The following is a 26772-nucleotide window of genomic DNA, read 5'->3' as shown; positions in this document are numbered from 1 at the left end:
GAGGCCCAGCCTGGACAACTTAGGTTCTTAATGAGACTCGGTCTACACATGAAAAATAAAATGTCTGCTCAGTGGCAAAGAAAAATATAAAAGAAGACCCGCATCTCACTCCTGACCTCTGGGGTTAAGGCAGTCATCCAGCAGGACAGTGAAGTCCAGACATGACAATACATCCCCTCAAGACCCCTTCCCGGGGACAGCAATGGGACCTGAGCTCAGGACAGCCCCATAGCTGCAATGCACCTTTGCAAAGGCAGCCTCTGTCTCTTTAGGAGGGAGACAGGAGTGTCCTGCCTCACTAAACATTTTGTGGAACACACTGGCACACCTCACATTTCTTCTTTGGATGTCAACAGTGAGGCTGGAGGCCCCGTGTTCTCAGTGAAGGGATGCCAACAGAAGAGGGGCTCTGAGGTAAAACTCAGCAGCAGCACACTCGCCTGTGTATGTGAGGCCTTGGAAGGAAGGGAGGGAGCAGGCAGGCAGGCACACTCCAAGGTTCACCTTGGTCTCCCCTGCGCCACCCTCACACACCCCCTCCACATACCCTCCATTTCAGAGGCTGCCACCCCCAGAGCAAAGTGCTTACTGATAGACAATGGGACACAAGCTGTAGACAGACTTCTTGGGTTTTTTCCCTACTAAGATATTTGGGGCTTTGACCAAAGAGCGTGGAGGAGACTTCAGACTCTACCACAAACCCATGACAGACTGAGGAACTGGACTCGCTCCCCATCGCTGCAGGGTGTAGGAACTGTCTCCACAGCGGGCTTGGAGCTACAGCCTAAGGTCCACTGCTGAAACTGTACATTTCGTGCTACAAACTGAGGTTTGGGTCCCATTCAAGTCTGTACAAAATGATGTAAAAAGAAATCTTTAAAAGAAACTAGTTCCCCGGATTGCCGTACTTTTTCAGAAACTACTTTTTCAGAAAACCCAGCCTGCATACCCCTCCCCCTGCTGTCACACACACGTAAACGTAGAGTGAAGTGATGAGGGCAGGGCAACAGTCATAACACTTCCTGAGAAGGGCTCAGAAACTACGCGAAGGTCCCGTACTTCCTGCAGCCCAGGCAGCGGGCGGCCCTTCCTGACTAATGCAAGACCAAACCAGTCAGGGAAATGATGCGGGTTCCCGTAGGTTACCAGAGGCCAGTGCTGGCCCGACTCCCCCAGCAAGCGCCCTGAGAGAGGCCAGGGCTGCCGGTGGTCAGCTGCATGCTGACCCAATGATTCTCCTCTTGCCTTAGCTAAGCAGAAGTCATACACACAGGGGTAGGATTGGGGGGAAGAAATACTTAATATATTTATAATCCACAATACACACAGGATAGCCAAAAGCATCTGATGCAAACCAATCACATGTTCTACTACTGGAACAGCTGCAGGCAGCCTGACTCCTGGCTGCCTTGAAATGACTCCCTGACATTAATCGGATCATACTATCCACAGCGATTATCTATCTGAGCACTCTAATCCAGGCTGTCTCCATCTGCCCAGCCACAGCTGGAGCCTAATTCATCAGCAGCCACAGTATGGGCACAGGTACTCATGTTAATGTTAACTTCATAAAGCCACACCTAGAAGCCAGGGATGGTGCTGCACGCCTATCATCCCAGCACTCTGGGAGACTGAGGCAGGAGGGTCATAATCGCAAGCCCACACTGGACAATTTAAGGATTTTGCAAGAACTTGGAAAAAACACAAACCATGAAGGAGCCATTTCGATCCCCAGTGCCATGAAAATAAAGGAAAAAACCTACAACCGGAAAGTTAGTCAGCTGAGCAACAACGAATTTAAATTATTTGGAAAAATTAATGTTTGATTCCAAATGCTCTCTTCACTCTACTGCTGTAACAAACCAAGGGATGAGGGAGATGCCCCACATCACAAAGGTAAAAGAAAAGTCATTTTTGGAAATCTGGTGGCTCCTCAGAGCAGAAACTGCTCAGCACTGAACAAGCGACCAGCCACCGCAGTGGGAGACAGTCTGAGAGTCACCTGCTGGTCACCTGCCTGGCCTTGACAACTCTTGCCTGCTGACGGCCCCACCCCACCCCATGCATTCACACACAACTGCACACTGAGAACAGAGAAAATGGGCCTAAGACTCAAAAACACTGATTTTATTGCACATACACTCCAAACTGGAAACGGTTTAAAAGGGGGAAAAAATAGGCCGCAGAGAAAATATTTCCTTGCATGACAGGCAAGTTCAAAATTAGGACCCAATGTCCTCGACTCACTTCCCAGCAGGCTCCATCTACTCCAAATAAGGAGCTCATTCTGTGTCGCCATTAAGTCCAAACATAACCTCTCCTAGACGCCTGTGTCCCTAGCCTGAGCTCAGCTCTCCCACACTGCACTGCACACTGACCACCTCCACCTGGGGCCACCTGCCTGCAAATCATTGTGCCCCAGTGACTTTACGGTCACCCCCAAACCAGGGCTTTTTCTTCCTGTTTCCACAGTCACTGAGGCAGACGCATGAGCCACTTCCTTGGCACTGCCCATTCAAGCAGTGCTACCTGCAGTTCAATTCTCTTTTCTAGTCCCACTGCCCCAGACTTTTTTTTTTGGTCTTTTTTGAGGCAGAGTTTCACTACATATAGCTCAGGCTGACCTTGAACTCACTGTGTAGCCCAGGCTGGTCTCAAACTTGCAGCAATCTTCTTGCCTCAGCCTCCCGAGTACTAGGATTACAGGTGCGTGCCATCGAACCCAGCTGCCCCAGATTTCCTAAGAGACACCCCCCCCCATCTCAGGTCTGAACTACTAACAGGAAATCATCCATGGAAGACCAGAGGAATGGAGTGAGCCTATAATCCCAGCAATTCAGGAGGCTGAGGCAACAAGATCCTGAGTTCAAGGTCTGCCTGGGCAACTTGGGAAGACTCAGTATCAAAAAATGAAGAGTCAGGATACAGCTCAGCAGCACAGTGCCTGCCTGGCAAGTGCAAGGTCCTGAGTTCAATTCCAGATGTCGGGAAAAAGAAAAGAATCGGGCCTGCTAGTGCATGTCTGTAATTCTAGCACTCCAGAAGCTGAGTCAGGAGGACTGCTGCAAGTTCGAGGCCAGCCTGAACTGCATAGTGAAACTCTATCTCAAAAAGACAGAAGAGGAGGAAGAAAGGAAAAAGAGGAGGAGGAGGAGGAAGGAGGGACGGGGGGGGGGGAGAGGAGAGAAAGAAAAGGAAGTGAAAAGGAAAAGAAGTAAGCACATATGCAGTCTAGAACTTTCCTTCCAAGGTCTCTGGCCCAAAGGCTGACTTGCTCCTAGCTACTCTCTGTCTCTACTTCGTTCCACCATCAGCTCTAGCAGTGGTCTGAGTATACATGGGGTTTTAGAACTCGCGGCCACCACTGTGCACACTGCCCCTCTTCAGCACTCTCCGCCTCTTCTCTTCCTTGCCTACTCCTACTCCTCCTTCAAAACAACTCAGTCACATCACCGGGAAGCATCCCTAACCTCCGAGTGCCTCTCCTAGGCGTCACCATTCACCTTTACTTTATTTCCTGTAACTGTTCATGGGTCTGAGCATCCTGAAGCCAGGACTATGTCTCTATCTTCACTTCCCCAGGGCCTGACACAGCAGTGCTCCACACACCATGAATAAATCAATTATCCAGTGTTCCCTAATGACAGTGAGTCAGATGCTTGCTTAAGAGGAAACAGCAGTATTTCAAGATCACTAATTAGAAATGATTTTAAGTAGAGTTCTCGGTCTCTATGGCCATCACTCAGCCTGAAAGGAAACCACAGCAGTAAAAGAACCATTCCCCTTGCTAGCCACAAGGATTCACCAGCCTCTTCAAGAGTTGAGTCAGACTGGTGAGCTGAAATCTAAAATAACTTAGGCTCATGACTACAGAGAACTACTATCAATGAATCAATGATCAGAGTTACAAGAAACCACATCGTTCTGGGAATGAGGAATTGGGAGGTGCAGCAGAACAATGGAGAAGAAATGAAAGCAGCCAACAGAGGGTGAGTGGCCACAGACGCAAAAAACTCCAACACCAAGGTCACAAAGAGCCAGAGAATGGCACACGCCTGTAATTTCAGGACTCAGAGGCTGAGGCAGGAGGACTGCTGCAAATTCAAGGCCAGCCTAGGCTACCTAGTGAGATCCTGCCTCAAAAACACAAAGAATTAAATAAATAAGAATCTGAATTTCTTGTTGAACTGTTGATTCAAAGAAAGAACTCTCAGCTGGATGCAGTTTTATACACCGATAATCCCAGCACTCAGGAGGCTGAGGCAGAAATATCACCATGAGTTCAAAACCAGCCTGAACTACACAGTGAGACCCTGTCTCAAAAAAAAAAAAAACTGTGGATGGATATGGTGTGAGATGGGAGGGGAGGTAAAAAATGATTAAGACACAATATATATACCAATTCCTTAAGATTAATACCATTATTATATATTACAAACATATACTCTTTTTTTCTTTTTGATTTTTTTAAGATAGGGTCTCATGTATTTCAGGATGGTCTTGAACTCACTGTGTAACCCAGGCTGGCCTCCTGACAGATACAAATTTTTAGAATACAATAATTTGTGAAGAATGCCCCCACCATCCTTAAGGAATCAATGCCAAGGTTAAACAATGATTAATGATGTGTTTTCCATAGGTTAAACACAAAGAGGAAAATAACAAAATGGCCTAAACATCTCATCTTTGAAGGCAGTACATTTTTTGAAACTGAAAACCAAATCTCTCAATGGTGAGATTCCAGGACAAAGACGTCACCTGACTGCCCTACCCACCAGAATGAACTGGTCATTAGATAAGCATCAGTTACAGAAAATGAAGACTCGGTCTCATTTACACTCCCACTGGGTTCACCGATGTGTAACAGTCTGACCAACAGGTTTCTAGGAGTTCCTGCCTTGGATTCTATTACCTAAAAGTTTCCTTGAATTAAATTGGGGCTGGGGGTTTAGCTCAGTGGCATAAGTGCCTGCTTGGCAAACACGAGGTCATGAGTTTGATCCCTGGCAACAGAAAAAGAAAAAGACTCAAACGGGAATTTTTGCTGAAAATCTTCCACTGATACTTAGCATAAACAAATTCATTTCTATAATCTACAGCTAGCATATGACTGAACTCCAGATCTCTGTACTTTTTAGAACAGGAGAACAAATCTCACCCAAGGATCACAGATATAAAGATGTAAGACAAGTTCACTGGGCACAGTGGCACATATCTGTCATCCCAGTACTTAGGAGGCTAAGCGGGAGCACTGCCACGAGTTTGAGTTAATAGCAAGACCCTGACTCAAAAAAAAAAAAAAAAATCTAAAACAGGGGCTGGGGTATAGTTAAGTGACAGAGTGCTTGCCTAGCTACTGGAGGCCCTGGGTTCAATTTTCAGCACAGAAAAAACAAATCTAAAATAATGCAACTGCAACTAAAGTACGCAATTTCAAGGCTTTTATTTTTTCTAAAGAATCAAGTGTAAGGGTCAAGGCTCTGTAAAAAAAAAAAAAAACACTTGCACACAGAAAATGCCTCCCCGCCTGAGTATTAGCTATAGCAGAAGGCCTCTTAGGTCAGCGTGTTCTTGGCAAATATTTAAAAGATCACTGCCTGAACAAATTGCTTCAAAGCCTACTTCATCATTTACATAACTCACTTCAGTACTTTTCCAGAACACGGGGCCTCTGAAAAATGTAAAAAAAGGTTTTCGAGTGGTTCCTCTTCCCATGCTTGAGTGTTACTGACTCAGGATTGCTTCACAACCCGCTCCAGCAAGATATGCGAAATGCTGCCGGCACACAAGGCGAGCAGCGCTGATTCACTCCGCCAAGTCACCTCGCCGGCAGGATTACTTAAGGAAAAAGACTTCTCCAAACCCAAACAGTGCGTCTTGTGTCGGGACTCTCTCGGACTCACACCTTGGGGCCAGGAAAATGCACTTTAGCCCTAGCAGCTCCGCCGTCACCCCCAATGGACACCCCCAGTCCCGCTTTCACAGCACCAGCCGACAGTGGCCGGAGCTCTCTCCCGAGCGCGGTGGGGGGCGAAACAACTACAGGCCGCACTCCGCAGGGAACCCTAGCCTGGCCCGGGGTGCCCATCTCTCTCTGGCAGGCAGCGGCGAAAACTGAGAGGCCCGGGCGCCGGGGAGCGGGTCGGGTCGCTCCCGGCCCAGCCGCCGATCTCACCTCCTGCGCCGGCGGTCCCGGTTCCTACCGAGGCGGTCTGACAAGCGCCCTAGCAGTGCAGCCAGCCCGGGCCGGCCAGGCAGGAGGCCCAGCAGCCTCCTCCAAAACACTGGCCTTGCTGCCGCCGCCGCCGCCGCCGCCGCCGCCATGGAGACTCGCCGCTTCCGCTTCCGGCGCGCGCGAACTTTATTGAGTCCACAAGCACGGACACAAGCTGCAGTGCGCAGGCGCGAGAGTCCAGGCGTGGAGAGCGATGCCGGGCTTCTTAGCTTTAGCTGGCTGGAGCTCAGGTTCCCTTTGGGAGACACACAGGCACGGCTTGGCGGCCCCAAGGGAGGGTGATTGCCGGTGCCCCGCTCGTCATGGTCACAAGCCTGACTTGATGGGTTGTGTTGATGGGTTGTGTGCAACCTCCTCAAGGTGCTAGACCTGTACAGGGCCGCGTCATTTGGTGATCACAGACCAGCAAGTGGCACAGATCCGTGAAAAGTCCTCGCCAGACTTGGGGGGAGGGGATGCGCTTTTCACCTTAGCAGCCGAGCACCTGCAGCCGTATGGCACAGGGCGGCCTCAACACATCTCTGTGAGACAAATGACGCGTCTTGTGCCCCATACACTATTGGCCCTGACCCATTGGAATGCACAGTTCTGTGTCCACTGCTCTGGAACACATGCCGGTAAGCCAAAATGCAGTTTACAAGTCATTTTTAAAAGGACCGGGCCAGGGATCTAGCTCAGTGGTAGAGGACTTACCTAGCAGGCAGGAGACCTTGGTTCCCTGGGGAAAAAAAGAGAGTAGAAGAGAGGGCAGGGGAGGGAAGTAGAGGGAAGGAAAGGGAAAGGAAAAGCTTGCGCTATTGTGAGGGGCAGGAGAGGTGAACTCTGCTCTGCATCCTGGCTGCCCTACATAGGCTGGGACTGGAAATTGGAAAGGCTGTAAAACATAATCATAGCCTACCCCTCCCAGGGGTATCGTGAGGTTAAAATGATATGGTCACAATGAAAACATCCCAAATTCCACTTCCACCGAATTATCCCAAGGAAATTAATTATGCGTTCCCACAAGAATGTTCATGTCAGCATTTTTCATATCAAAAGTGGAAGCAGCTCCATGCAGGAGTTGGTTAAATAAACAATAGCGTATCAACAGATTAGCAGCCTGTACCTCCACAAAAAACGATGTTCTAGAAGAATGCTTTATGACATTACACATAAAAGTGAAGCTACTAGCTAGTACCATGGCATATTCCTGTAGTTCTGGCACTCTGGAGACTAAGGCAAGAGGATCACAAATTCAAATCCAACCTGGGAAACTCAGTAAGACGCTGTCTCAAAATAAAAGATAAAGCCAGGGAAGGGATGGTGGTACACGCCCTGTAATCCCAGCACTTTGGAGGCTGAGGCAGGAAGATCTCCATGAGTTTGAGGTGAGCCTGGGCTATACAGTGAGCTCAAGGCTAGCCTGAACTACATAGTGAGATCCTGTCACCAAAAAAATTTTTATATTGTTTATATAGTTTTAACAATACTGGGTAAAATTTGATTCAACTCTTCCTAGTTAAAAATAGTGAATCATTGAATTTCCTAACTTCCAGTAACTGAAATGAGACCATCCGTGGTGTATTCCGGTTCTCCACAGCAGCTGGCTGTGGGACTGCAGAACGAACCTCTGCTGAGTGGGTGCCTTGTCGCACGCACCGCACAGCCCCTGGGAGCATCCTGATGGTGCTGAGCAGAGCTGAAAGCCTCTTTTTGCCTGCAGTTTGTTGCTGTGTGAAGGGCCAACATCCTACTAGGAATTTCCAACCTGTACTAAATGGTGACCACAGACAGCGATGCTCACAGCATGGCAAGTTAAATCAGCCAGTGTTTACACTAAGAACAAACAACAAGGAACAGTCCTAGGGTAGTGAGACAGCCCAACACTGGGGAGGCCAAGCAGGGAGGATTGCTGCAAGTGTAAAGCCAGCCTGGGGTAGGGTAGGGATATGGCTCGGCAGCACAGACTGCCTGGCAAGCACAGGTTGTGAGTTTGATTCCTGGTACCAAAAAAATAAAGCTGACCTGGGTTGTATAGAGAGGCCTTGTGTCAAACAAACAAGGAATGGTCCAGGCCCTGTGATACCACCAGCCTCTAATCTTTAGGGCTCATCTGAAACAGGCAGACCTATAACCAAAGCAAGGTAACTCTGGGTTTATCCCAGGACATACATTTTAGAGGTGGCCAAATTTAAATAATGACCTAAAATTTAAATATTTAAATAATTATTTAAATAATTTAAATAATGGACACTTTTAAATGCTTACCCTTACATGATGACAGAACCTGCTTTCTTTCTTTCTTTCTTTCTTTCTTTCTTTGTTGTTGTTGTCTGAGACAGGGTCTCACTATGTAGTGTAGGCTGAGCTTGAACTCACAGCAACCCTCCTGCCTCAGCCTTCTGAGTCCTTGGATTACAGGTGTGCACCACCACAACTAACCTTTCTTTCTGTCAGAGATCTCATCTGAGCTAGATGTTGAGAACAAGTAGGAGTCAAGACACCTGCACATGAACTACAAAGCCTAGTTCTTCACACTGATTGCTTTGCTTTTTGAGACAAGGTCTCCGTGTGTAGTTGAGGTGGGCTTTGGACTCACTATGTAGCACAAGCTGGCCTTGAACTCCCAGTGATCCTCCTGGGGGTAGAGGGGGCCTGCCTGGAGCATTCCTGTCTCTGTTCCCAAAGCTGCATGGTGGCTCCCAGTCTGGGGCAGACCCTGCACTCCTGACGGGCTCTCTGGCCGCACATCCGGAGGACACCAGACAAGCAGGCACCCGTGGTCCCTGAGACCCAGCATCTGTAGTCCCAGAGGCCCATCTTCCTCATCCTGCTCACCCTCCTGCCCCGCCCACTACCTTCTCGGTAGCCCCCTCTCTCTTTCCCAAACAGGAGATGCCAGGTGGAGAAAGATGGGGCGATAGCACTGGTGACAGACACAATGTCTTCCCAAACGGAAAAGGAAACCCATTCTTTGGGAGCAGCGTTGACGTCAGGGGATGGTGGGCCACAGCTCTGCACAGCACTCTGCTCTCCCAGGCCGGAAGCACCAGGAAATCCTGCGCTGAGAGCCTGTGTCTCGCTGTCTGTGATTCACTCCACGCCAGTGCCGGAGAAAGACAGCTCCTCCCGTTGCTTGCTTCAGAACAAGGGTCTCATTCAGACACAGAGTTGCTGGCAAATTGAGAGGGAGGAAGACGGAGCGGCTCTTGAACTTACCAGCGCAGACAGCATGCCTATAATCCAAGCACTAGGGAGGCTGAGACAGGATGATGGCTTCAAATTCAAGGTCAGCCTGGGCTACCTAGTGAGTTCAAGGCCAGTCTGAACTAGATAAGACCCTGTCTCAAAAAAACAAAACAAAACAAAAGAATGAAAAACAGTGTTTGCATTGTCTTTCTCTACTGAGACCTCTCCTTTCAGATTGACCTGATGAATCCTGCTATAAGATTCCTATTTTGAGGGGACTTGCTTTTCTCTCTCTCTCTCTCTCTCTCTCTCTCTCTCTCTCTCTCTCTCTCTCTCTCTCTTTTGAGGTAAGATCTCCCTAAGTTGCCTAGGCTGGGCTCAAAATTATGATTCTCCTGCCTCAGCCTCCCGGAGTACTGGGATTAGAGGTGTTTAACAACATACCAGGCTTGGTTACAAGCACTTTTAAACTAAGAGATGTCAAATGCTGAAGATTTAGTTCAGTAGCAAAAGCACTTTCCTGGTAAGAACAAAGTTCTGGTGCTGGGAATTTAGCTCAGTGGCTTAAGCGCCTGCCTGGCAAGTGTGAGGTCATGAGTTCGATCCCCAGCACCAAAGGAGAAGGAGAAGGAGGAAGGAGGAAGAAGAAAGCCCTGAGTTCAATTCCCAGTACCAAAAAAAAAAAAAAAAAATTAAACTAATAGACATTTATATTTCTCTGGGTACCAAGATGATGTGGAAGCAGGGGAGATGAAATGGGGTCATGTTTTGTTTGTTTGTTTGTTTGTTTGAGAGAAGGTTTCACCATGTAGTTCACACTGGTTTTGAACTCACTACAAGATTATGGTGACCCTCCAGCCTCAACCCCCCAAGTTCTGGGATTACAGGTGTGCACTTCCATGTCCAATTTAGGTTATGTTTTAATAATGGCATGCAAACGAGCAAGTGTGTGTGTGCACGCACACATACACACACACACACACACACACACACACACACACACACACACAACACTGGGCTCAGTATCTCACACCTGAAATCCCAGCTACTCAGGAGGCAGAGGCAGGCAGATCCAAAGATTTAGACCAGTCTTGCAACTGATTTAAAGACACCCTATCTCAAAATAAAATATAAGAAAAGGTGAAAAACCAGGCATTGTGACACATACCTGTAATCCCAGCACTGTGGAAGGCAGAGGTAGGAGGATCGAAAGTTTGAGCCCAACCTGGACAGTTTAGGAATTTAGCAAGACTGTCTAAAAATTGAAAAAAAAAAAAAGGCTGGGGATGTAGTTGAGTGCAAAGACCCTGGGTCCAATTCCCCATACTAAAAAATAATAACAAAACTGTTTTTAAAGGTGTGGCTTAGTGGTGTAGTAATTGCCTGGCATGTAGAAAGCCCTGGGATTTGATCCTCAGCATTGCACAAAATGTAAATAGAGGGTGAGGAAGAGGCTGAGCAGCTCACCCCACCCCCCACCTCTACAAATGAGGGCCCCCAGGTCCTGGGGCTCACCCGCGGCACTAAGAGGCCTGCAGCTTGCTGATAGAGAAGGGGACCTTCAGGCCAAGACTGGGCTGAAATCTACCTTGGGCCTCCGCCCCTCCTCTCGGTGCTCAGCTCACAGGTCTGGCCTCACTCTTCAGATCTTTTATTTGACTTGATTTTATTTTATTTATTTATTTAGAGACAAGGTCTCACTTTGTAACCCAGGCTGGCCTCAAACCCGTGGTGATCTTCCTGCCTCAGCCTCCCTAGAAACAGCTTCCTGACCCAGAAACTTTATTTCCCACCTAGGAAAGGAGTTTATTTTCCTTCTGGTACTGACTGCAATCTAATCATGCTTGCTGGCTTAGTGTGTTTTCCCTCCATCTCCACCAGAAGGCAATGCTCTAAACCAGGCACTGTAGCACATTTCTGTGATCTGAGCACTCAGGAGGCTGAGGCAGGAGGATTGCTGTAAGTTCGAGGCTAGCCTGGGTTATAAAGTGATTAGAGGGCCAGCCTGAATTGCATAGTGAGACCCTGTCTCAAAAAAGTAAAATTTCTGGGGAACATACTTCAGTATTAAAGGACCCCTAGGTCCATTTGCAATAGAAGGAAGGAGGTGGGGGGAGAGAAACAAAAAGAGCCCAGACCCTTGCACTTTCTGAGCTCCCAGAAGGGGCCAGCTCCATAGCCCCGCACACTGCAGGGCAGTCTCCCCACTCAGTGGGGCAGCAGTCTGGGCCTCTTACTGGAGGCGAGGGCCATCAATTTGTGCTGTCCCACTGGAGTTGGGGCTTGGCCTCCATGGGGACCTTTCTGATCTGCCTGTGCCCACCTGATTGCGAATCTCAAGGCCCAGGTCCACCTTTAGGAGCCTGCATTAGGCTCCCAGTCTGGGGTCCATGATACAGTTGTCCCTATGCTAAGTCCCAACCCTAGCCCTGCCTGGCATCAGGCATCAGGATAACTTCTGTGTCCTTCAAGCAGAGACCAGCATGCTTTTTGTTTCTCTCTCTCTCTCTCTCTCTCTCTCTCTCTCTCTCTCTCTCTCTCTCTCTCTCTTTTCTTTTTTTGGTGCTAGGAATCAAACTCAGGACCTCACACTTGCCAGGCAGGCGCTGTGCTGCAGAGTTGTAACCCCAGAGGGCTGAGGATTTAGCTCAGTGGCCTAAAGCACCTGCCTGAGTTATAACGGTGGTCCTTCCTTTCTTTCTTTTTCTTTTTCTGGGGTCTCATGTAAGTTGGCCCCCAGCCTGTATCATATCATTCTCATTCTCGTGTAAGGCCAAATAGCAATTTTTAAAATTACTTTTAACTTTTTTTTTTTTTATTCTGCGGACAGAGTCTCCCCATGCAGTGAAGGCTGGTCTTGAACTCGCATCAGAGCTCAGGATGGCATCAAACTCACTGCAAACCTCCTGCCTCAGTCTCTGGAGTGCTGGGATTACAGGCATGCACCATCACGCCCAGCTGCTCTAGCAAATATTTTTACCCTGCAGACTGAAGGTTTCGATGACAGCTACTCAACTCTGTGAAACCAGCCATGAGAAGCAGAAATGAGCCTGGCCGCTTTCCTTAGAAGCTCTATTGTTGACAAAACCAGTCTGGCAACCCCCTTGAACCCAGCATGTTCACTGCCAGGCATAGGGGGCCCTAATACTGGAAGAAAGTGGTCTCAGGGACCAGGGGCCTGGGTCCTTCGGAGCTGTGGTTGGCCCCAAAGAGCTGCACCCAAACTGCTCACCCCCGAAGCTCAAATCAGCAGCCTCCCATGGGGTAGGAGCTGGTCAAGGTCTTCTACTTACCGTTGAAACTTTTCAATGTCGAAAATCTTGTCATCAGCAAAACAAAACACCTATTGCTCAATGGCTTCCTGACCACAGAGAAGCCCAGGACTTTCTGGCATTTGATCAACACGAAGCCAGAGCCCAAATTTCTGGAAATGCTTCCCGGGCGGAGCATCCTGGTTTGTTTCTCTGTCAGTGTGAGGATAAATGCAGCTCTCGGTTTCAGGGGAATCTCAGCCTCTTGCGGTGTGGCAAGCTGCCAGTGCCACCCCAGCGAGAAGCTTCAGGCCTGGGATCCAGCAGCCTGGGATGCAGGGAGACACAGCAGCCCACAGTCAGGTGTGTCCAGGGAATCCCAAGCTCCGGTGCTCCGTGCTGGTGCCGAGGGCTCCTCTGCAGATGCCACCCTGGCACCACCATCCCTGACTGCTCCCTGCCTAGCCCTGCTGTGAAGCTGGAGAAAGAGGTGGTGTCCTGGGGCTGGCAATGAGTCTCCTTCAGGATAAGTGTGCTGGAGCCAGGGACAAATGTGACCACAGCTGTCTGATCTTTTCCTCTGGCTCTGTACTGATTCTTGCAGTCTCCTGGACTTTTTTTGTTTTGTTTTGTTTTTTGGTCTTTTTGAGATAGGGTCTCATTATACAGCTCAGGCTGGTCTTGGATTCACTTTACAGCCCAGGCTGGTCTGAAATTGCAACTTCCTCCTGCCTCAGCCTCCTGAGTGTTGAGGCTTACAGGAGTGTGTCACCATGCCTGGCTGGTCTCCTGGAATTTAGGAAGGGCCTCAAAGTAAGTCCACCAACGTCTTGTCCTTTAGTCTAAGACCAGGGGGAAGCCAGGTTCAACTACAACCTCAATGCCAAAAGCCCTGATGGAGAAAGGAAAGGGGAGGCGAGGAGCCATAGTCCTGCCTAGTCCAGGCCTCACCTAAGGCCCATTGAGGGGCCCAATCACCTGCCCTGTCCACGGAGAGTGTGGATTCAGGGGTGGGCATATAGCTCAGCGACATGATTGTCTGCCTGGCAAGTGTGAGATCATGAGTTTGATTCCCAGCATCAGAAAGAAAGAAAGAGAGAGTAGACGTGAGATTCAGATATGGACATGAAAATGTCCAGATTTTTAATTTCCCAAAAGTCTTTTTACACGGGTGTGAGGATAAATTGCTGCAACTTTGAGGCCAGCTCGGGCTACCTAGTGAGTTCAAGGCCAACCTCAACTATGTAGCAAGACTCTGGTTCAAAAATAATTAATAAAATATTTTCAAAAATCTGGGTGCTGGGGATCTAGCTCAGCAGCATAAGCGCCTGCCTTGCAAGTGTGTGGTAGTGAGTTCGATCCCCAGTACCGATAAAAAAGAAAAAGACAAAAAAAGAAAAAAAATTTCAAAAATCTTTTAAAACTAGTCACAATGATTCATGCCCGTAATTCCAGCTACTTGGGAGGCTGAGGCAGGAGGAACACAAGTTCAAACACAGCCAGGACAATTTAGCACCCTTTGCACCAAGCTTGTTTGGAGACAGGACCCAGGCAGGATTCAAAGCCAGCAGTCCTCATGCCTCAGCCTCACAGATGTGAGCATTGCACCTGGCCTCAGCCCCCTTTAAAAATCTGCAGAGGCTAAGCAATGCATTTGGGATGGTTCAGCTGGGGGCCACCACTTACTAAATCCTCAGCCACAGTGCTGCAAGAAGACAGGGAACAGGACAGCAAATGGCTGGCTCCCAGGACCCTGTCTTTTTAATATTGCCCCACAGGGCCATTTTTCTTACTTGCCAACAGCATTTTCAGTTGACAAAGCTCCTGGGAATGCCTGATCCACCTCCCAGGGGCAGGACAAAGCCCACCGTCTCATCTCTGCTCAGCTCTGCACCTCTATCTGCTGCTTTGCCCTGAGCCTGGGAGCTCAGGCCTTGTAGATGGGATGGGCACACCTGGTCCCTGGCAGGCCTTCTCTGGCCTGGCCAGCTCTGGCTGGGTCTTCTCTCACCTGGCCCTGCAGTCTGGCGGCTAAGGACAGTGCGGTGGGAGAGAAGCCTATGTCCTGAGAAAGTCCCGTGTGCGGGCTGAGAGCCGTGGTCCAGGTCAGGGCTCTCTGTCCCCAGCTTCTCACCAGCCCTGGTCAGTCACTGCCCCAGGGAACCCTCCAACAGGTCAGGTGTCCCAGCTTTTTTTCTTTTTTAGCAGTACTGAGGGTTAAACCCTTTGTACTGAATTATACCCCCAGTCTGCTAATCTGTCTCTCTCTCTCATTCTCTTTCTCCAGGTTCTCATTATGTAATCAAGGTTTGACCTCCAAATCAATTTGATCCTCTTGCCTGAGCCTCCTGAGTGCTGGGATTTACAGGTATACACTACCCAGCTACCCTCAGTGGTCTTTTTTTTTATCTTTTATTTTTAGATATTCAAACTTGCAATCTTCCTGTCTCAGCCTCCCTCAGTACTAGTTGTTGTTGTTGTTTGGTGCTGGGGATTGAACTTGGGACCCTGTGGAGACGAGGCAAGCACTCTACCACAGAGCTGCATGTTCAGCCCAGTACTAGACTTACAGACAGGCATTGCCACACCCAGCTCTGAGACTTCAGAATGTTCAGCATAGTCAAATTCTTTCTTTTTTTAATTTTCATTTTTATCAGTCCACATCTGCAGCAATACTGATTACATTCACCACAAGGAGTTGGTATCTCTATATAATGCATCTGAAATTCTTTTTACTTCCCCTCTAGCACAAATTCGTTAATCCAGATGCCATCTGTGTGAGAATCTTCCGGGAAGAATCTAAACTCAGTTGGGCAAGGTGGTACACACTTGTGAGCCTAGCATTTTGGGAGTTTGAGGCACAAGAACCACAAGTTTGAGTGTACTCTGGGCAGTTTAGCATTTTAGCATGACCTGGTCTCAAAAGAAAGAAATAGGGGGCCATGGATTTAGCTCAGTGGCACAGCGCCCACCTGGCAAGCATGAGGTCCTGAGTTTGATTATCAGTACCAAAAAGAAAAAAGAAAAAGGAAGGAAAGAAAGAAAGAAAGGGAGATAGAAAAGAGAAAAAAGGAATCTGAGCCCATGAGTATTATAATGCCCGCCTATAGTTCCCACACTTGGTTTGGGGGGAGGAGTGTTTTTATGTTTTGTGTGCGCCAAGAACTGAACTCAGTGGCCTTACACTTGCCAGGCAGGCCCTGTGCCACTGAGCTGTGTCCCCTGCCCTATGCTTGGGAGGCTGAGGCAGGAGGATTGTTGAGAGCTCAAGGCTAGCTTGGGCCACACAGGGAGACCCTTTTTCAAAAAGCCAAAAAAGGAAAAGAAAATAAGGGAGCAAAGTGAGGCCCTGTGAGTACAGCGTGGACAAGGGTGTGGAAAGGTCACTCTGTAGCCTCCCACCCCTCTGCCTCTGGTAGGGACCCCTCACCCGTTCCGTTTGACCCACTTCACCAAGGAGGCTGGCTTGGCACCTTGAGAGCAGAGAGAGGGTCTATCGTTGTCCCAGTGAACTTGCTCAAGGATCACTGGGTGATGGAAGACATGCCAGCGAGGCCTAGGGGACTCAGGAGGATAGACAGGTGGTAGGTCTGGGCTCTGGGTGGACAGATGACCAGGGGACACCCGGGTGGGGCACAGCACCTGGCTGAGAGCCCCAGGCCACCAGCCAGCTCAGTGGTTTCTGGTAGAAGGAGTGGACTGCTGCCTGCACCTGGCTTCCACCGGCCCTGGCCTCCCAGGGCATCCCAGTGACCCATCTCCCACCCTTCGATGCACCTCCTCAGCCCTCTCTCCCGGCTGGGCTCTTCCCACAGTGTGTGGCCAGGACTCATTTGCATAGGACCCCAGGTGATTCTCGCCACAGACCAGCTTCCCAGAACTGCAGAGCTACCCAGGATCCAGCAGGGCTTGTTGGTCTGCAGGGGTCAGAAGAGATGACTGACAACTGCTGGAAACTAACTACCCTCATCCCCCTCCCTCACTGGAAATCTGAACCAAAGATGGGATGCTTCTCAGGCGTTGGGGTGGGAAGACCCTCCTTGGGTCACCCAGAGTCACCTCCATCAGCCCGCCCCCAGCCTCCAAGGGTCCTGGCACTCCTACCAAGCCAGTCCCCAGAGGGCAGCAGGAATCTGAGGAGCCAGTGGGTGAGTGGGTGGGTAGAGTGTTTTCTTTCCCCTCCCCTTCTCGGCAGATTTCTGGGAAATGCCAGAGGCCGGCTAGGCCTGGAATGTCAGGCTTGAAAGGACTCTTCCACTACCGCCTGCCTCAAACCTTTTCATTAGCTCTGCGGCCCCTCCCGGCTAGAACAAAGGCCCACAAACTGGAATGCCGCTTCCCGGCCACAGGCCATTGTCCGTGCCTCCTCCTTGGCCCACCCCTCGGGTTTTCTCTGAGGCAGGAAAGAGAGCCAGAGAGGAGGGCTGCCCTCAGTCCTGGTGACCCCGAGGAGCGGCAGATTCCCTTGCACAGCTGGAGCACAGTGACCTGTGGCAGGCCACCTCCTGCACATTAGAAAGCCCAGGGTAACCTGGAAGACAAGGAAGCCTTGGACTTAACCTCTAGCAGTACTGTGGTCAGAGGCCGGTCTTCGCATCCTCTGGCTGCAGAGCTGGTGACAGTGGCCATCTCAGTACTCCCCAAGGGCCAGCTGCAGGAAACGTGCCCAGTGCCCACTGAGCTGTGCCATTCCTCTGGTGCCAGGGCTCCTTCCCCTCTGTGAGGTTTGGGGAAGAGCTCAGTGTCGGTCACGTGAGTGGAGGCTAAACCACTCTGTACTTCCCCTCTGTCGTGAATGATTATCTTTATGACCAAGCACCTTTGCCTGGAAATGGGATTCTGACTTCATAGAAGTTCTGCAAAGGGAGAGATTAGGAAAAGGCCCGAGCCTCCCAAATCCGCTGGATGGGAAAGTGGGGTAGAACAGAAGACCCCAACCCGGAAACCCACTCTCCCATGAAGCCACTGGCCAATAAGGGGAGAAAGAAGCAGCCGGCCTTTAGCTCTGGCCTGGGTCTGGCGTCTCTCTGCTCCGGTCCCTGCCTGGAAGTGGGTTCCTGGAAATGTGCCCTGAATTGGCCTGAGTGTCTCCTCCCACTTTTCCAGCATGTTTGTCTTTAGATTAGCAGGCCAATAACTCCAGCAAACCAGTGGTGGCTTCCCAGAACCCACACCCTCCAGCCCATCTGTGCAGCTGCTCCCCAGCCCTGCAGGGAGAAGCCAGAGGCTACTCCAGGAGAAAGCAGTGATATCAAAAATTGATGGGAACCGGGCGTGGTGGCACACGCCTGTAATTCCAGCACTTGGAAGGCTGAGGCAGGAGGGTTACTGAGGGCTCAAGGCCAGCCTGGGCTCGCTCCATAGCGAGTTGAAGCCCATCCTGAACTACATAGTGAGACTCTGTCTCAAAAAAAAAAAATATATATATATATATGGAAAACATAAGCCTACAGCACACCTTAAAGACTCACGAAGCTCTTTCTATATCCCAGGCTCTAGGACTACAAAGAAAATAAATCTGTACTGTGGAGTTTGAGGCAGGATCCCAGCTTGAGGCCAGCCCAGGCAACTTAGTGAAGCCCTGTATAAAATTTAAAAAATAAAAATGAAACCAGGTACCATGGTACATGCCTGTAATCCCAGCTACTGGAGAGGCTGAGGCAGGATGATCTAAAGTTCAAGGCCAGCCTGGAGAATTTTGGAAGATTCTATCTCAAAATAAGATAAAAAGGGTTTCAGATGTAGCTCAGTACTCCCTGGGTTCAATCCCCAATGCCATAAATTAAATACATAGGGCTGGGGCGGCCTTGATGACAGGGCAATTGCCTAGTGCATGGGGAGCCCTGAGCAACACAGAAAGCGGGCTGGGCAGGGCAGGGCAGGGCAGGGCAGGGCAGCGGTATTTTGGTTAGCGTTTTAGTGTGGAAAGAGCAACTCAAGGAGTCTCCAGTAAGTGTCCAACAAATCTGAGAGGAAAACTGCAGGCCTGGACGGTGGGGTACCACCTGTGTCCTGCACATCTGGAAGTCCAGCTTCTTCCGGAGGGAGATGTCCCCCCACTGTGAAGCTGACAGTCACCAGAGCCAGAGCCAGGCGCCAGCTCTCCTGAGCGCTTGGGCTTCCTCTCAAAGGCAAGGGAACCCCGGGAGAAATTAGGAAACCAAAGAAAAACTTGGTGACAGATTCAAATGTTTGAAGACCATCTGTATCTGGAGTGTCTCTTGTAAGGCAGGGCTCCTCCAAACACAGCAGGATATACCCCCCACCCCAGGCCCCACCTGGTGTCCCTCTCTTCTACCCTCCTCAGACTCCTCAGTGTTTTCTAGACACAGCAAGAGCTGAGGCTGGGCATGTAGTTCAGGAACAGAGCTCTCGTGCTCAGGATGCTTGAGGCCCTCAGCGTCGTTATTTAAGGAATTAATTTATGTTTGTGTGTGTATGTGACAGGGTCTTGCTACATAAGCCAGGCTGGCCTTGAACTTGCTATGTAGCTCAAACTGGCCTCAAACTCAGAATCTTCCTGCCTCAGCCTCCCAAGTGCTAGGATTACAGCATTCTTCTCTTCAAATCCCCACTATTGATGGGCATGGTGATGTATGCCTGTAATCCCAGTGCTCTTGAAGGCTGAAGCAAGAAGATCCCTGCAAATTCAAGGCCAGCCTGAACTGTATAGCAAAATCCTGTCTCAACAAAACAAAACAAATCCCTATACCCTCTTAGCCCCACCCTGAACTGCTTGTGCCCACCCCCCACCCCCACCCCTGCAGAACACAGCCCCCACGGGCCCTATGCTGCTTTTGTAGCTTTCAGTTTACCTGTGTCAAAGGAATGCATCTGTCCCACCACATTTGGATTCCTTGGGTTCCAGGTCTACTGCCCCCCAGCCCCTGCCCCGGCCTCCAGGGTCATAATCACAATCTCTGCCTCATCAAGGCATTTGGTGCTCAATGAGCGCTCAGTGAGTGCATGTGGAATGGATGAATGAGCTTGACTTGTATCAGAGCAGTATAATTTACAAAGCACTTTCCCATCCATTAACTCAGGGCTATTCCCCAGAGTCCTCTCTGTCCTCTGCAGGACTCAGCATGGGAGCCCAGGGGCACAGCAGCCCAGTAACACTCGGACTCTGATGGGAGACAGGCAGACTCCACCCCAGAGCCAGCAAGCGCCTTGAGGACAACCAGATCTGAATTGCTTGTGCTCTCCCCATGCAGGCTCTGCGGAGCCGGATTTGTGAAATGTGCTGAATAGATCCATTTTCCTTCTGCAGAGCCAGCAGCCTCCCTGTGTGTGTGTGTGGTACTGGTTTTTTGTTTTGTTTTGTTTTTGGTACTGGAGATTGAACCCCGGGATTTCACTCTGAACTACATCCCCAGTCCTTCTTATATTTTGAGGCGGGGGCTCATTAAGTCGATAAGTAGCTCCAGCCTGGGCTGGAATCTGAGTTCTTCCTGCCTTGGCTTCTCAAATTGCTAAGATTACAAACTTGCACTGCCATGCCCAGCAGGATTCCTCCGTGTTATTGCTATAAGGGAGAAACAGATGGAGGCCTTTCATTTCTATCATACTTTGATATACAGAACTTTTCCTATCCTCTTTACATCTCAGATCTCTGATGGGAAAAGATTATTATTGCTATTTCTTTTCGTAGATGGCAAAGCCAAGCCGGCTATGGTGGTGCAGACATTAATCCCAGCCCTTGGGGAGGCTGAGGCAGGGGAATCAATCACTGCATGTTCCAGGCCAGCCTGGGCCATCCAAAATGAGTTCAAGGCCAGCTTGAACTACAACGGGGAGACCCTGTCTCAACAACAAACAAGACGAAAACAAGATAGAGGACAAAGTCAAAGCCAGAGAGCCGGTGGGTCTTACCCAAACCTCCGTTAATTCCCCAAAAGCTGAGGGAGAGAGTGGAGGGGCCCAGTGGAAAAGAAGAGTGCCAGGATGATGGACCCTTTGCCAGACCCTGGAAGGGACAGGAAGGGCTCTGGCACCCAGCAGCTGTTTGGGGACAGGTGGCAAAAGCTGCCATCCCTGGAGGCTGGCTCTTGATAAGCACCAGTGTGACAGGATAAATCAGCCTTTCACTGGTGGGACTCCATTCACTCGCAGGAGTGCCCAGATACCCACACAGAAGCAAAGTAGGCACATTGCAGGGGGGTGCTGGCTCATCTGGCACAGGACTGGAGCATTGAAAACTGCTTTTGAAAAGTCTCTTCTGCCGGACATAGTGGCATATACCTGTAATGGCAGCACTTGGAGACTGAAGCAGGAGCGTCACCAGGAGTCTGAGTCTAGCCTGCGTTATATAGTGAGTTTGGGGCCAGCCTGCACTATGTAGTGAAGACCCTGTCTCAAAAAAAGAAAAAAGCTAGGCATGGTGGCGCATGCCTGTAATCCCAGCACTCAGGAGGCTGAGGCAAGAGGATGGTTGCAAGTTTAAGACCAGCCTGGGCTACAAAGTGAGCTCAAAGCCAGCCTGAAGTGCATAGTGAGGCCCTGTCTCAGACAAAAAGAAAAAGAAAAAGAAGATTCTCTTGTGCTGGACTTATGTGCATGTGGGCTTGAATCCACGACCCAGGTACTGAGTTACATTCCCAACTCATTTCATTTCAGTTTTGAAATAGGGTCTTAAGTCACTAAATATCCTAAGCTGAGCTTGGGTTTATGATCCTCCTGCGTTAGCCTCCCAGAGGGCTGGAATCACAGGCACTGCCACTACGCCGCCGCCTCGCTTTCTGCTGGACTTTCACCCCCCAGTGTCACCCAGTCAGGGATGGGAATCGCCCTCTTCGTGATCTCCCACTCTCTCCTGAGCGAGCTGCTTCGGCTTGGTTCCTCGCTTTCCACGGTTTGGGATTTGCGGCTCCAAACTCCGATCTCCTAAGAGACTCCAGGGCGCCCTCTAGTGGACACAGTTGGGGCCATCGCTCTCTCATTGTCACCCGCCGCACCGGGAGCGCCTGGCCGAACCCAACCTGACCCACACTGCCAGGTGGGAGACCCCGAGTGCTCCTGAAAGCATTTGGTCGTGGGTGAAGAGCGGAGGTCAGCACACATGCCAGAGTCAGCAAACAACCTGGCAGTGGGTTGATGGGCCGAGGCTGGACAACTGTGTCCCTTCTACCCCTGGGACTCCCGGCCTCATCTCGGGACGTGGTCACAGGTGGCCGTCGCGCGTCGCCCACCTCCAGGTCCAGGTCCAGATCTGATCCCAGCCCCGCGGCCTGGTTGCGGGACGGCCTTAGTTCCCTCTCTGCTAGTCTGGGACTGTCCAGCCTCCGGGCCTCGGGTCGGTCCGGTGGGGGCCCCGGGGGGTGTCCCGAGAAAAAGGGAAGGGGTGCAGGAGACTCTCCGGGCACGCCCCCTAGAAACTACTGGCGCTCGGGGAGCGGCGCCCCCGCCTCTGCCAGAAACCAGCCTTCTTAGAAGGGAGGGGGTGGGGGGAAAGTGTGAATGAGAAGTTGGGGGCGGAGCGCGCGCGGGGGAGGGGCTGCTGCCAGGAACGCGCCGCCGGGGCTGGCGCCGCGCCCGCCGGCCGCTCTGGCCGCCTCGCGTTGCGCTTTGTCTCTGCGCGCGTCTCCGCCGGTCCCGGCCTGGGCTCGAGGCCCGCCCTCGGCCGCCCGCGGCCCCTCCCTCACCCTCAGCGCGCAGCCTTTCATTGCTGCGAGTAGTGACTAAACATTACAAGAAGGCCAGCCGCGCAGTTCCAGGAATAGGGGGGCGGGGCGCACCGCGTATATACCCGAGCGCGCGGCCTCCGCGGCGGCTCTGACTCCAACTCCCCGCGCTGCCGCCGCTCCGGCCCCGCACGGCGCCCGCCCGGCCCGGCTCCTGCCGCGGCCCCTGGTCTCCTCCTCACTCCATCGGCCCCGGGGACGTCGAGGCCCGAGGGACGCGCACGAGAAGGCGCCTTTGTGGAGTTCGCGGCCGCCAACATCTGGACGCTGCGCGGGCCACCGCTGGCTACCGCGCCGCCGCCTCGCCTTGGGGACCGTAGAAGGCGAAGCCCTGAGGCCGGAGACTTCGGTTCGGGACCAGGTAGGAAAGAGTGGCGCGGCGCGGGGAGGGGTGGGGTCCTCGCTTGGTCCTGGGAGCTTTTCCCGGTTTCCCCTCCCCTTCCCGGGTCCTTCCCGGCAGGGAGGGGACGAGGTAGGGGGGAGAGCGGATGGGAACCGGAGATCCCAGGTTCCCGGAATGCTCAGGCAGAGCTCTCGGGCTTCTCCAGTCCCCTCCCTACCTCCTATATATCGGGTCTCTGCCCCTTCATCCTCGCCGCCCTGGGCCGCGGGACTGAGCGGCGCCCAGAGCGCCCTGGGGGGGGGGGCTCCCCTCGCTCCCCACTCGGGCCGCACTCCTGGAGACCCAGCTTCCGCGCGCGAGTTTCCCACTTGCCGTGCTCCTCTAGTCTCGGGGAAGGAGTTGCCTGGGGCTGAGGCTGGGCGAGCTCCGCGAGGCGCCCCGGGCCGCTCGGAGTGCCCGGGCCGCGCGGGTACCGGCGGGCAGGACGCGCTGGAGGGTTCTGGGCACTCACGCGGCGCGCGCCTTCCTCCCCGCAGCCCCCAGGGATGCGGTAGCGGCCGCTGTACGGGGGCCGCGAAGCAGCTGAAGCCGCCGCCGCTCAGACCCACGCTGGCTCCGTGCGCCATGGTCACCCACAGCAAGTTTCCCGCCGCCGGGATGAGCCGTCCCTTGGACACTAGCCTGCGCCTCAAGACCTTCAGCTCCAAGAGCGAGTACCAGCTGGTGGTGAACGCAGTGCGCAAGTTGCAGGAGAGCGGTTTCTACTGGAGTGCCGTAACCGGCGGCGAGGCGAACCTGCTGCTCAGCGCCGAGCCGGCGGGCACCTTCCTCATCCGCGACAGTTCGGACCAGCGCCACTTCTTCACGCTGAGTGTCAAGACCCAGTCCGGGACAAAGAACCTGCGCATCCAGTGCGAGGGTGGCAGCTTCTCGTTGCAGAGTGACCCGCGGAGCACGCAGCCTGTGCCTCGCTTCGACTGCGTGCTCAAATTAGTGCACCACTACATGCCACCCCCCGGTGCCCCCTCCTTCTCCTCATCACCGACCGAACCCGCCTCACCCACCGAGGAGCTGGAGCAGCAGCCACCTGCGCAGCCGCCTCCAGGGAGCCCCCCCAGGAGAGCCTATTACATCTACTCCGGAGGCGAGAAGATCCCCCTGGTGTTGAGCCGGCCCCTCTCCTCCAACGTCGCAACGCTGCAGCATCTCTGCCGGAAGACCGTCAATGGCCACCTGGACTCTTACGAGAAAGTCACCCAGCTGCCTGGACCCATCCGGGAGTTCCTGGACCAATATGATGCCCCACTTTAAAGAGCAAAGGGCAGAGGTGGGGAAAGGGGCTTGGGCCCCCCTTCCTCCGTGGTACATGGCACAAGCACAAAAATCCAGCTGAAAGTCCTATAGCTCTGGGTGAGCTGGGGCGGGGTGGCTTGAAGAGGCCCTTCCCTCCCGTGGGACCTGGAGTGTGTTTGAGGGAATGGGAAATGCCACCCGTCTTCCCCTCCCCTGCCCCAGCTTCTGGGGAGCCACCTGGCCTGGTGTGACAATAGCAGCAACAAGGGGATTGTCCTCTTCCCTTCTCCACTCCCCCTCTGGTCTCAGCTAGGGAGTGTGGAACTTTGAGAACTGCCGGGAACCTTCTAACTTTCCAACAGAACTTGTGCTTTGATTTGGTTTAAATCTGAGCAGGGCGAGGGGCTTGGGATAGAGGATGGAAAAGAGGGTGCTTGAGGAGCCCCAGGGTGCAGGCTGGCTCAGGAAACAGCCACTCCTACTGCCCAACCCAGGTGAAGAGTGTGGCTGCATGCTCCACTCCCAGGCTGTTGGAGAAGGGCAAGGGGTGACCTGAAGGAAACTGTCTGGGTACCCCAGCCCCTCCTCCATGTGAACGAGGAAGTGGCATTTGGGCAGGGTGAACGGGCTGGTCAGTGAACCTCCTTGGCCTGCCTGAGCTGTATTGCCCAGCACCTGGCCAGGCAGCCGGGGAGAGATGTGCCATCTCTGATCCTAGAAGATGAATTCGACGTTGTGCCTACTGACTGTGTCTGGTTAGAGATGTGCCTTAAATGCTCCCTGTCCCACGGATAGGGACTGGCACACAAGATCCCCAGTCTGCCTATCTGGGCGGAGAGGCTAGGGGTTCTCTGGAGGGCACCCAGCCAGCCACTGGCCAGGAGATGCAGGTAGGGGTGGAGACCCACTCCTTCCAGCCCAGCACTGGGAGAATGTTGACCTGTTGGTATTGGCTAGTCCTAGGTGCCTGGTGGTCAGAGCAGAGCCACCAGGTCTCAAAGGCCCTGCGCAGCCCTCCTTCCTCCTGGGGTAGGGGCAGGAAGTCATCCAGGCGCCTGCCACTCCAGCTGCTCTGGCCCTGCAATCTGCACTGATCAGGGACAACTTACAGGAATGTAGCAGCAATGGAATTACCTGGAACTGTTCTTTTTTGGGGGCGGGGGACTAAACAAACACATAGTTTTCTGTGGCAGGTATCAGACAAGGTGGGGAAACTGTGTGTTGGGGTGGTTTTCTTTTCCTGTTTTTTGTTTCTTGTTTTTTAATAATGTTTACAATCTGCCTCAATCACTCTGTCTTTTATAAAGATTCCACCTCCAGTCCTCGACCTCCCCCCACCCCCCCAGCCTTCGAGGCTGTTAGGAAATGCTTGAAGAACTCAACCAAATCCCAATCCAAGTCAAACTTTGCACATATTTATATTTATACTCAGAAAAGAAACATTTCAGTAATTTATAATAAAGAGCACTATTTTTTAATGAAAAACATGAGTGGAGCCTTTCCCGTCCCATACCTGTCTGCCTAAATTTCTTCTTCACCCTTGCCAATAGCCAGCTTTGGAGGAGAAGGAGGGGGCCACAGAGCCACTGGCTCTGCCCGGGCTCCTGCACTGCCTTGCTCCCAGCCTTCCTGTCATTGCGCACGCCCAAGTGTGTCACTGACAAGCTAAGGCAGCCACCTAGACTGCTGGCAGGAGGGGTAATTCCTGCCAGTCTGATTCAGATCTGACCAGAATATGCAAAACAAGCTGGAAGGAAGAGCTTCAAAGGGTTTGCAGGGAGCAGAGTTGGGCTGTGGTCAGAGCTGTGAGAAGCTCTAAGCTATTAGAGGCACACGGCTCCTTGGCAGGAGGTATCCAAGAAAGCACTGAGAGCTGTCCCTGACGTGACTGTTGACCTCCACACTGTGGGTTCAGGGAGGGGAGGGGAGAGGAGGCGTGACACCCTGAAAACCTTGCCAGGTGTTCAGAGCGCTTTCTGGCCAAACTCCACATTACAAGCTTCGGTCCCACTTTCTCAGGCATCCCCCAGCTTAGCCGTGAACAGTACCATGCTCATCCCCAAAATAGTGTCCACCTATTTGCCTATCTTCTCCCACACCCACATACTTAGAGGCCACTCAGGATGACTCCTGAGATACGCCTCCCTGCAAAGGCAAGGTCTTCTCAGGTACAACAGCTTTGTGTCAGCAGGGGCTTGGACTGGTCACTTCGGGTGCCTAGATAGGTGCTCAGTAAATATTTGTCAACTGAGTAGTGGGAGGGACTCAGGTTCAGGAGGTTAAACAACCTGCCCAAGGACACAGCCCCTGGGAATGTGGGAACAACAGACAGTTTGAACCCAGGAGCACTGGATTTCCAAAGCCCATAAGCTCTTTCTCTGCCTCCCTATGCACCAAGTAAATGCCCATAGCTGCCCCCAGGGAGACCTGCCTAAAAAAAAACAAAAACCAAAGCAAAACACCTGTAATCCTTTCCTGCTACTCTTCCCCAGACCAGCTGCTGGGTTGGGATGTATCATCCCCGAATCATGGGAATCATGGGCCTGGCTCCTTATCTGACTTAGATGCTTACAATAAAAGCCAGAGCCTCTTCCTGGCCCCCAGCAGGCGATAAGCTGCTTCAGGAATCAGCTTCCAAAAGGCAACTGCGAGAGTAAATAAAATCATTTTTCTTTCTCATTTCCTGGACTTTGGGGAAAGTGAACTAAAGTGATGAGAAGGGGCCAGACCGGACAAGAGACCACTGAGTGGACACAGCTTGTTGGAGCCGTAGTAGTGGGACCTTCAGCTCTGGAAGTGGGA

The 26772-nt window shown here is 51.9% G+C and overlaps 2 protein-coding genes and 1 long non-coding RNA gene across 15 annotated transcripts in view; 2 read left to right on the top strand and 1 right to left on the bottom strand.

The window, feature by feature from the left end:
• Nucleotides 1-6477, bottom strand: part of Pgs1 (phosphatidylglycerophosphate synthase 1) — a 58028-nt gene extending 51551 nt beyond the window's left edge. For all 12 annotated transcript variants that reach the window (XR_010045190.1, XR_010045189.1, XM_063242058.1 and 9 more), the window contains exon 1: nt 6176-6477. Coding sequence is in view for 10 of the 12 variants with exons in the window: in XM_063242058.1 (XP_063098128.1) it covers nt 6176-6324 (149 nt within the window). In the remaining 2 variants the exon portion in view is untranslated. The remainder of the gene's footprint in view (nt 1-6175) is intronic.
• A 241-nt stretch (nt 6478-6718) lies between these two features.
• LOC134474353 (uncharacterized) lies at nt 6719-19925 on the top strand. 2 transcript variants are annotated; one of them, XR_010045192.1, is made up of 3 exons: nt 6719-6852; nt 14942-15022; nt 19732-19925. It is a non-coding gene; the product is annotated as an uncharacterized LOC134474353 (long non-coding RNA). The 2 variants fall into 2 exon arrangements; XR_010045191.1 differs by having other exon boundaries at nt 14942-19925.
• A 2433-nt stretch (nt 19926-22358) lies between these two features.
• Nucleotides 22359-25455, top strand: Socs3 (suppressor of cytokine signaling 3). The gene is made up of 2 exons (XM_063242067.1): nt 22359-22695; nt 23214-25455. Exon 2 carries the CDS (start codon nt 23302-23304, stop codon nt 23986-23988), a length of 687 nt encoding a protein of 228 aa, XP_063098137.1. The 5' UTR covers nt 22359-22695; nt 23214-23301; the 3' UTR covers nt 23989-25455.
• Nucleotides 25456-26772: the final 1317 nt, after the last annotated feature.

Source organism: Cavia porcellus, unplaced genomic scaffold, assembly GCF_034190915.1.
Source record: "Cavia porcellus strain 051 isolate PalLab524CR breed Dunkin Hartley unplaced genomic scaffold, mCavPor4.1 scaffold_32, whole genome shotgun sequence".
Classification (NCBI taxonomy): Eukaryota; Metazoa; Chordata; class Mammalia; order Rodentia; family Caviidae; genus Cavia; species Cavia porcellus.
This window is presented reverse-complemented; position numbering and strand designations above follow the sequence as displayed.